Genomic DNA, 10,979 nt, shown 5'->3' on the forward strand with positions numbered 1-10,979 from the left:
GGGGGGCGCAGTGCAGGTCGGGGGCAGCTGCCCGGCTCCGCATGCCTCTGTCTGTCCGTGCCTGTGCGTGTGCCGGGGGCAAGGCGGTGGCGGGGAGGGGAAGAAGCCCGGCATTGTCTCCGGCTGGTTGGCAGCGCCGCCGGGGCGATGCCTGCGAGCCTCCTGGATGCACATTTCCTCTCCTTCTCTCCTTCTTTTTGTCAGCGGTTCAGCGAGGAAGAATGCCGCCCACCCAACCCAACCCAGGCCAGTACGCCCTGACCAACGGCGACCCCCTGAACGGGCACTGCTATCTCTCGGGATACATCTCCCTCCTGCTGCGGGCCGAGCCCTACCCCACCTCCCGCTACGGCAGCCAGTGCATGCAGCCCAACAACATCATGGGCATCGAGAACATCTGCGAGCTGGCCGCCCGTCTGCTCTTCAGCGCCGTCGAGTGGGCCCGCAATATCCCCTTCTTCCCCGACCTGCAGATCACCGACCAGGTGGCCTTGCTGCGGCTCACCTGGAGCGAGCTCTTCGTCCTCAATGCTGCCCAGTGCTCCATGCCCCTCCATGTGGCCCCGCTCCTGGCCGCCGCCGGCCTCCACGCCTCCCCCATGTCGGCCGACCGCGTTGTCGCCTTCATGGACCACATCCGCATCTTCCAGGAACAGGTGGAGAAGCTGAAGGCGCTGCACGTCGATTCGGCTGAATACAGCTGCCTGAAAGCCATCGTCCTCTTCACCTCAGGTGAGGGGACGGGTTGGGGATGTGAGACGTCTGGAAAAAAAAAAAAAAAAAAAAGAGCAACCCCCCCACATAACCACCTATGGGAAAATTAGGAAAATATATTTAAAAATAATTATTTTTAAAGGAAAGGACTGGAGGCCGAGGAGGCATAGCACCTGATGGGGGTACACTCCGGTCCAGGGATCAGCCTCTCCCTCATTGCCACGGATACAGGCTTTTTAACACACAGCCCCTCCAAAAAATAATGCTAAAAACCAAAATCAAATGAAGTGTAGGCGGTGGAAACATGCATGTTAACAATTTTTCCCTGTGATAGATGGTTTGAATTAACTAGCAGGAAAGTTGCATTAGCATTGCCTTTGAAGTGCTCTGGTCATAGCCTATAAGAATATAATACGTATACTATTATTGTAACCTGCGAGGGAGAATTTATAAACATCAAAGGGGAACTATGTGAAGGAAATATAGGAAATGGAAACAAGGCAAGATAAGAGTCTGGGCAGTGTAATTTTTTAATTATTATTCTAATTATCATCACGATGTGGCTAATTGCCACCTTTCCTACTTGTTTTTTTAATATTATTATTATTTCTTTTTCATTTTTATACCCCCTCAACCCATGCCCTAGCTGCACTCTTGTACGAGCTTCTCCCCTCTTTTCCCGATTAGCAATAACTAAACAGTTCTGATAAATGTGACTTAAAACCAGGCCAAGGCAAAATTAAAAGCATTCCTGAACAAAGATGGCAAATCATTCAAAGGCCTTGTTTAACACTGAGCAGTTTATAATCCATCAATATTTGTTGCCTTTCAAGCACGAAAGATAGTATTTACATTGTATTAAAATGACTCCTAAATTTGCACTATATTGTAATGTAGCAAATGCAGTATTAATATCGATTTGAACATCAGATAATTTATTTAGACAGGAGTATCTAATTTGTATGCAGGGTGGTCGGAGACATGTACTGTGACTGCCCCCTTTTACTTCCAGTGCAAATGCAGTCTCACAGCGTTGGAGGGAATATTTCTTTGCAAAGGATAATGTGCAAATCTTAAAACAAATGGAAGATTTACTGAATAGCCAACTCGACATTTTAATGTATTTTATCATAATAAGTCTTCTTGATGGAAACATGTTTTTCAAGAGTGACAAAGAGACCTGCCTGCATTTATCAGGGTGATTTAACTCTACAGCCTGCCTGCAGACTCCCAGACTTTCCTTTCCCATTCATTTCAGGGAGCTCATCAATACTCAGGGACAGTCGAGGAGAATATTTTTTTTTTTCCCCAGACCCAATTTGGAGAGATTCTTCCCAAGCAGAGCTGGGAAAACGTCTGGCCTGTGCCTCAGCCCTTCCACTTGCCAAAGGCCCTGTGAAGGAAGTTGCCCCTGACAGAGATATGTTTGAGGGAATATTTTATTTTTTTTCTTTCTCTTCTCTCCCTGTTACCCCCAGCCTTCCCCCTTTATTTCCAAAACAATTGACCTTGGCTAAAAAAAGGAGAAGTGGCTTTAGAGGAGCCCCTCATTTACATATAATAAAAACAAATGTAATTACTTTTGTGAGGGGAGAAGCCTCTTCCCACAGTGGAGTGGAGAATGAAGGAAGGGAACAATAATATTATTTCAGAGTAGGATCACATGGGGCATCTCAGAATATGGGAATACTGCTGTCAGGAGTAATCCACTACTCCTTACCCCCATCTGCACATTACCACTTTTCACTAAACTTGTTTTCATTGCATATTCAGAGGGGAATTCATGGGAAGCCTTCTGCAAAGTCCTCCAACTTTGAAACAAACTTTAAGTGACAGTAAAGACATTTTTAGGCATATTGTCCTAAGTCCTTCACTAAGGACTAAGTATCTAAAACTGGCATGGATTTCTCCTGTTGTGGTTTTTACATTTGGGCTCCAGAGAGCATGTATTTAATCTGTAAAATTCTGGACACCATCCAAAAGCTGTGTAGTAACCCCAAACCTGCTCCTTTCTTGCCTCCTTTCCTCTTCTCTCCCATACCCTCCTTTTTGCCCTCATCTCCTTCTCCCTGCTGCCAAACTTTAGCATTATTAATTCCTACATCTACCTTTTCATCGTCATAAATAAATGTTTCCGGGAACAGACAGAGACAGATAATATAAATCAAATAAATCTATTTGCAGCGCAATAAGAACTTTTGATTTCTAGTTAGATGCCAGCTGATTACGTCTATATTTTCTGAACACTAAACTCTTCTGAACATGTAACATGAAATACATTGCCACCACTACAAAGGGAAAGGCTGGAGTGTGTTGAACAGTAATGGTTATTTATTTACATAATTTCTTTTCCATAGACTGCAAGAAGAAATATAGAGCTTTCCCTTATTGACACACTGCCATATAAAAAAGCAAGGCACACACAGGATTTTCACATTAGCCCACTTTCTGAGATGGAATAATAATTCACCTTCGGTAAACATGGATTGCATTATTTCTCCCATGGATTGCACCTCTCTGGGCTGCATAATCTAATCGAGTTGTGGATCCCTTAATTATTATTATTTTTAATCTCATTCTGAAGGGAGAATTAAGTCTTCTCACCCCCACTTAAGGCTGCGGAATAAAACCCAAGTGAAGGCGTATGCCAGACCATTTAAAATAATCGAAGCCAAACAGATACTCTTGGCATGAGAAAATTCTGAGTTTTTGGGGGTCTAAGGCAAAACCCATGGCAAATTTTTCAAACACACACACACCCATCAGACTGATGCCCTTTCAGAGAGCAAGTTGCCCATCCACGTTGTCCAGTGACCTGCACTTATGGGTGCACTTATCGTAAATGTCTGATAAATATTTTACTAACCTTAAGGGTATGACATATGGGACATAAAGAAAAAAGCCCTGCCAGGGTGTCAGTAAGACCCTTTCATATTGCATTGTTTGGAAGCTGAATAGGATCCTAATGCATAATGGGCAGATAATGCATGTAAAATAGCAAGATATATGTAAATATGGAATGTGATTTGTGGCAATCAACATATGAACAGGTCTGTAGTTTTGATACGTATTGCAAACAAGAACAGGCTCCAGCTTTTGATAGATATATATGTTGCAACCTGGTACTTTAGATGTTGCAAAATATCATTGCATTAAAGGTAGAGTATAGATTAACAGAGCAGCATGGCTCAGATAATTGTGTGTCTGAGGGATGCCAAGTCCGCAGCTCAGGTCAAAGGTTCTCCTCCTCAGAAGTTCCTAAATTATGGCTTGTTTTATTTGTATTTTTGCTTGAGGCCATAGTATTGTAGAAGAAGGTGTTCAGAAATTTTTGTAAAATCAGTTCTTGATAAGGAAAGAATTAAGCTTCAGAAATGCTGGTGCAACGGATTCTATTTTATTTTATTTTTAGCTTTAAATAATTTGTTAATTTATTGTGTCTTTCCAGGGTCACAGCTCTACATTCCCACTTTTATCATGTCTTTTTGGGGGCCACTAACTAATTCATATATGGATCTATATATTAGCAAAGTCTGGCTTTGATCTGTTAAACTGCACCGCTAGCTGACTGCCTTGCTCTGATCTTGATGGCTGGAGGTTTTTTTGGTTTTGTTGGTTGTTCTTTTTTGGTTAGGTTTTTTGGTTGTTATTTTGGTTTGGTGTTTTTAATATCCATTCTTAATCTTCGAAACAATGTGGGTTGTTTCAACCATCTGGGCATACCAACCACTTTTCCATTACTGTAGTTTCCTAGGAAGTCCTTCCACAAACAGCTGGTGCACAATTATACTCTGGTTTGGGTTATGTGCTCTCAGAGATAGGATATGTGCTTATAAGTGTCTCTGTGTGTGTGTGCAAATGCACAGATGCATCCATACCTCTCTTTTTGTATCTATGTACACGGAATAACTTGTATAGATACAAATACGTGGATGTGAAAGGTTTCTGCTCTTGGATTAGTACACCTTTGCCCAGCTCATGTAGTTCTGCAAGGTGCAAGACAATTTGGGTGCCAGAAGGACCTATAAAGAAGTAGTCTTTCTGGTTTCATTTAGGCAATGCTTAGCTGATGCAGCTCTCCCCAGCTTTGTGTCTGAGACCTACAGACGCCTGCTGAGCACAAGCTGGGACTAACCTAGCCGTTTGCTACCGGATTTATCACACAGCCCGCAAAGACGTGGCAAATTTGCGATCGCTGGCAGCGAGGCAGGAGCAGAGGAGACTCCCATGCCCCACGGCATCCCCCAGCCGGCTCCCTGCCGGTCGCTGCAGGTCCCAGTCGCTGCCTCTCTGTGATATGCAGCCATGTCAACAAACTCCTTGTGTCTCACTCTGCTTGTGTGCGGCTCTGCTTATCTTATTATTGTTATTTGCTACTACTTCTACTACTACTACTACTACTACTACTACTACTACTATTAATATTATTATTATTATTATTATTATTATTATTATTATTATTATTATTATTATTATTATTATTNTATTATTATTATTATTATTATTATTATTATTATTATTATTATTATTATTATTATTATTTTCCCCAATACCTTACTTTTCCTCTCGGCGTTATTTAAGGGGGCTGGCCCAGGTTTCCAGCATCCTGGTGATGGGCTCCCTGGAGCAGAAACCAGGCTCGACAGCGCGGAGTGTCGGTGGGGGGAATGTGAAAAGGAAGTGTGGGGGGTTCTGTGTGTGTGTGACCGGGACAAGCTTGGTGCTGGCACCCCATCGCATCCTGGGTGAAAACACCCACGGTGGCGACGAGGCACGGCGAGGTCGCATTATTTTTTTGGCAGCAATGCGCGGGATGGGATTGGGGTGGCATGGGGTGGGATAGGATGGGATGGGACGGGGAGTGCGCCTTTGGGCTGCCCCCCATCCTCGCGGCGTTTCCCCGTGTGGTTCCCAGCCACTAACCATCTCCCTCCCGCTTCCTCCTCCTCCTCCTCCTCCTCCTCCTCCACCTCCTCCCTCCACTCTCCCCCCGCCTGCCGCCGTTCTGCGGCTGCCTCCGCGGGTGCGGTGCGGTGGGCAGACGCCTGCGGCCTGTCGGATGCTGCGCACATCGAGAGCCTCCAGGAGAAATCGCAGTGCGCGCTAGAGGAGTACGTGCGGAGCCAGTACCCCAACCAGCCCAGCCGCTTCGGGAAGCTGCTGCTGCGGCTGCCCTCCCTGCGCACCGTCTCCTCCTCCGTCATTGAGCAGCTCTTCTTCGTCCGCTTGGTAGGTAAAACCCCCATCGAAACCCTCATCAGGGATATGCTACTGTCGGGGAGCAGCTTCAACTGGCCTTACATGTCCATCCAGTGCTCCTAGAGCCCATCCCGCACCCCCGGCAGAGAGGCGGCGGAGCGGCGTAGAGGGGAACGCTCGCACGGAGGGGCAGTCGGGGTGCGGGGGGGGGGCCGGGAGGTGGACGCTGAACAAAAGAAAGGGCGAGTGGGAGCAGAGATGTGGCCGTGGAGGGGAGAAGGACGGACCTGCCGTCCGTGGAGGTTGTGATGTTTTGCCTTTTTTTTTTTTTTTTTTTGCCTATTTTGGGTTTTTTGTTTTGGTTTTTTTTTTGTTTGTTTGTTTTCTTTCGGAGAGGAGGAAAAAAGAAATAAATAATATTAATAAAAGAGACAAAAAAAAATGAGTATTGAGGGGATATTAATCAAACCTGAAGGGGATACTGGATCTTCCAGGATTTATTGTGGACTGTTGTTGATATATGCTGTACAGTAAACCAACAAAAAAAAAAAAAGCATTGAAACTGAACTGAACCTTGTGTACAATGAAAAAAAACCCACCCAAAACCAAGCAAACAACAACAAATTTTCCATGCGCAAACACTTACCATGAACATTGTTACTCATTTTGTAATATATTAGTCTTTATTTTCATTTTTGGTAAAAGTTAAAACATCATATGCGCATAAAGGAAAAGAAAGGAGAATTAGGGGAAAATAACATTTTCCAAATAATTATAAAACAATTGTCCTGTGTCTATGTATCTATATCTGTTTTGTATTTTTTTCTGGTTCCAAACCAGGTTTCCTGTGATTCTATACTAATAATTTTTGATATAACCCTTTGCTTCTTATAATGAGTGCGATATATGTTGTCAAAGCTGTTCTTCAAGAATTAAAATTGAAGTGAGAATTTAAAAAAAATAAAAGAATTTAGCAAAAAAAACCCCAACTTATCACCCCACAATCCATGAGTCTTGTTGCTTGAAACATGCCAACAATTCACAAAAAAAAAAAAAAAAAAAAAAAAAAAAAGAAAAAACAAGAAAAAAAACATAAACAGGAACAACAAAAATCTCCACACATTTTTAACTCCTTTACTGGTGCTAAAAAGGAGAACTTAAAAAATACTTGGGAGGGGTAACCAAGTCATGTAAACTATGGGATGCTCCAAAATGGACTTGACTGTATAAGCTTAAGTCTGAGCTGTCAAGGCTTAGAAAGAGGGAGCAGGAATTGCAGTGTGATGCCTTAGGTGACCTCGCCTTACTGGGACTGCACCACAGACCCTCCACCAAGGCTGATGGGCCTATCAGGCTGGCCTACCCCTTTTGAAACACCTTTTCCCAACACCTGGATTTTCTGCTGAGTTCACACCTTACATTTTACTCTTAGACACTGTGGGCATGGATTGAAGTCACCATATGCCATCATCTCTACCCATGCAGCAGGAGGCATACTCCAGCCATGGGTCCTGTTTGTTCCAAGCCTGGTGGGTTTCGGCTTCTGGGGGCTTGGCATGGGGTTGAGGGTTTTTTTGGTTTTATCTTCTTTTTTAATCCAAGGGCTCGCAGACCCCAATACATGCTCTAGTGTGCATGCCTTGTGCTTACTGTCAGCCAGAACAGATCTCTTGTTTTTTTTTCCCAACTCTAGTTGCTGTGTGGAGGGTATTCCCACTCCATTAATATAGAAATCCAGCTGGATGCTTGCTCATTGGGTGGTGAGCTAGTGCATTTCATGTGTGCTTATGTGCCATGGCCATGCAGAAAACACAGGCTGTGACATCCCACACCATGGCCCACCCACTGCCAGGGCCTGAGCTCTGTGCCAAAAGCCCCTTTTCATTTCAGCTTGTCTTTTTTTTTTCCCAGAAAATTAAAAATCGTTTTTGTAATGGAGCTCCTTTGAAGGTAAAGGCTTCTAGCTGGTCGTGCAGATCTCTGTAACAGCTTTCAGTGCATTAATGTTTTATAGGATCTGAGACGGAGCTGTAAGAACACATACTACCAAGGGAGCTCTTTCTTAATGTATTAATAAAGCTGGATCTTTAAAAATAACATTGTCCCCCTCACACAGACACCTCCTGTTCCCTCCAAACAAGCCTAGATGAGGTAGACTTTTCAGTTTGTGAAGACATGGGCAGTGTTTTCCTTCTAATTTGCTGTCCTCCATACTCTCCTCTTTCTCATTCATTCTCTCTAGCTCTCTCTCAGTCTCTCCCATATTTTTTTTTTTTTTCATTCTTTATTTCTTCCCCTCCCTCCTTTTTTTCTCTTTCTTTAACAAGATTCTTCAACTCACTTGGGGTTTTTAATATTCTAGGCGCAGCAGATCTGAGGTGAGAGCAGCTCTATACAGTAGACAGTTATAGCTGGATAATCAACATTACGGCCAGATCATCTATGGGGGTATCACCCCATTCAGGACCGAGAAATGGCCTGTATTCATAGGTGCTGGGAGGGGAGGGACTTGGTTAATTCCAGACCTGAGCACAGAATTCGGGAATTAGACAGACAGACAGACATCCTCCCTTTTGTCACTCACTTGGACACTGCATGAGTGAGAGCTTTGTTCCTGCCCTTTCCCCGGGGCCTTCCCTGGAGAGAGGGGGTCCAGCAGCCCCTCCGGGCTCTCAGCAGGGAGTGAGTGGGAATACTCAGACATGGGAGGTGCTGAAAGCAGCATTTTCAGCACTGCTGTATGGTGGGATGGGTGATTGGATGGATCCAGCTGAATTAGCAGTTAAAAACACAAACAAAAATACATAAAGAACAACAACAAAAAACACCAAAAAAAAAAAAAGAAACAAACCGAAACCCAAAAAACCCAAACCCACCAAAACAAACAAACACCTCAAACCCAAAAATAACAACAAAAACGAACCAACAAAACAAAAAACCAGCCCCCCCCTCCACCTAAAAATAAACAAAACAAATGGGGATATCGGAAGAGAAAAACAGGTCTTGGTTTCTTCCAGTGCGATGTAAATAAATTCATTACAGTGTTACTCCACTGATGAAAACAGATAAACTTTTTCGTAGATATTTTTCAATTAATTTTCATATTTATGAATAATAATAACCCACGGATTGCCAAGAAACTTGCAGGTGTAGAGGAGGTGTACGAGATGCACTTATTTCCATGTATGTGCCTAGAAAGAAGTGTTTCAATCCCTTATTAAACTTTGCTTATAAGACGGTATCGAGTTCTGAAGTGTTAACTACCCAGTCTGCGTTGTGTCAGTGGATGTTTTCCTTTGCCACGCTGCAGCCTCTCGGGCATTCAAATGGCAGCTAAAAGTACTGTATCATCGCGTCATCGAGTGCTATTTGCTGGGAAAAAAAATAAATATTAATATGTGAATGTGGAGACGGGCTGGGCCCCTCAGCAAGTTTCTGCCGACTTATTCATAACCTACAATATACTGCTTTAAAACCAACTCCATCTACATTTCTTCTGCCTTGTCGTTGCCGGGGGCCCGGACGCTGTCCCCGGAGGCTCCTCGGTTCCCAAGCTCGGCAGGAGGAGGAGTCGGCAGGGAGTTCCCTGGCATCCCTGCATCCTGCCGCGCAGGGCTCCGCGGCCCCTCCATGCTCGCCAGCAGCTGCCGCAGCACTTCAAAGGCCGGGGTGGGGATTGGAGGGGAGAAAGCAGGGGGTCGGTGGGATTTGGGAGAGGGGCGACCCTCCCACCCCAGCCCCGGGCAGGGGACCTGCTCGGGGCACGGTAGATACAAAGCCCTCCTTTCCAGTCGTCTTATCACCTCGCTAACTAGCTTGCCTCCTCCCACCGCCCAATTAGGCCTTTTCTATACATTTAATCGAATAAATATTTGGAAATGCTGCTAAGTGGTAGGTTGAACCCGAGCTGAGGAGGAGGGGGGCTTGCCGGCGGTGGCAGGGGTAGCGCCGAGGCGAGGGTCATTTGTGTGCGCGTACCTCCTCCGCCTGTCCGTGAACGTCATGGGCTGCGGCTTCCCCTTTCCCGGGGTTTCTCGACACGCCCTTGCCCCCTGGGGGCACCTTTTGGGTGGCTCGGCTTTCATCCACCTTCTTCATCTGCAGGAGGAGGGTGATGAGCCCACTCTAGGGGCGGGAGTAAAGGATAAGCCCCACTTTCCCCGTACCCGTCGAAATAAAGTAGAATTGGGGAGGGAGCGTGGGGATGGGACCCCATCACAAGTGACCTGTCTCATCGCCACCAATAAAATCGACGGATCAAGATGCAAAAGGCTCTTTTCCTGCTGAGGTAAATAGAGGGTCTCTCACGAAAAGTCTGGTCCCTGCAAGTGGCAGCAGAAGTAATACAAGAAAAGTGGATTCCGCGTGGGTTCACTCGCAGGAGACCGGTTGGTTACCTACACAAAGACAGAAATGTCTTTTATCTGACAGAAAGGGCTGAATAGGACCTCTGGTTTTGCTGGTGTTTTGTTGGGAGGTTTTTCAGTTATTGGGTGGGGTTTTTTTGTTGTTTTGGGTTGTTCTTGTTTTGGGGTTTTTGGGGTGCTTTTTTCTCTTTTTTTTCTTTTTTTTTCTTTTTTTTTCTTTTTGAGGGGAGTGTTTGTTTGATTTTTTTGTTTGTTTGTTTAATTTGTTTTTCTCTCATTACCTGTGGGATGTGGCAGCCAGACATCCCCTTCTCAACGGACCAGCTGCTGAGGGAGGAGCAGGAAGGGTTGGCAGGGACGGTGGCACTGGCTGGCCTGGATGGACTCTCCGACAGACGGACAGAGGGACGGAGGGCTGATCAGGGATGTCAGGGCTTGCTGCAGCCGCCCCCTCCAGCAATGTCCCGGCGCGCAGCCATTCACAGGGAGTGTCCGCGAACGCATGTGCACGGCTATTAGAGACACTGTCGACATGCTTCCTCCGGTTTCATGGGACATTTTGACTATTCAAAGCGTTAGTTTATAAGTCTTGAAATAGGGGGCAGGGGTTCTTTTCTTTTCTTTTCTTTTCTTTTCTTTTCTTTTCTTTTCTTTTCTTTTCTTTTCTTTTCTTTTCTTTTCTTTTCTTTTCTTTTCTTT

General features: G+C 45.1%; 1 protein-coding gene across 5 annotated transcripts in view; it reads left to right on the top strand.

Moving 5' to 3' along the window:
- The window catches only part of NR2F1 (nuclear receptor subfamily 2 group F member 1), a 10,843-nt gene extending 3,926 nt beyond the window's left edge, over window positions 1–6,917 (top strand). For 2 of the 5 annotated variants that reach the window (XM_015653132.1, XM_015653134.1), the window contains exons 2-3: window positions 205–732; window positions 5,756–6,917. In XM_015653132.1, coding sequence (XP_015508618.1) covers window positions 205–732; window positions 5,756–6,036 — 809 coding nt within the window. In that variant the 3' untranslated portion in view covers window positions 6,037–6,917. Of the gene's footprint in view, window positions 1–204; window positions 789–5,755 lie in introns of those variants that run through there. The other 3 variants (XM_033520670.1, XM_033520671.1, XM_015653133.2) reach the window with 3 other exon arrangements.
- The last annotated feature ends 4,062 nt before the right edge of the window (window positions 6,918–10,979 follow it).

This window comes from Parus major, chromosome Z, assembly GCF_001522545.3.
Source record: "Parus major isolate Abel chromosome Z, Parus_major1.1, whole genome shotgun sequence".
Classification (NCBI taxonomy): domain Eukaryota; kingdom Metazoa; phylum Chordata; class Aves; order Passeriformes; family Paridae; genus Parus; species Parus major.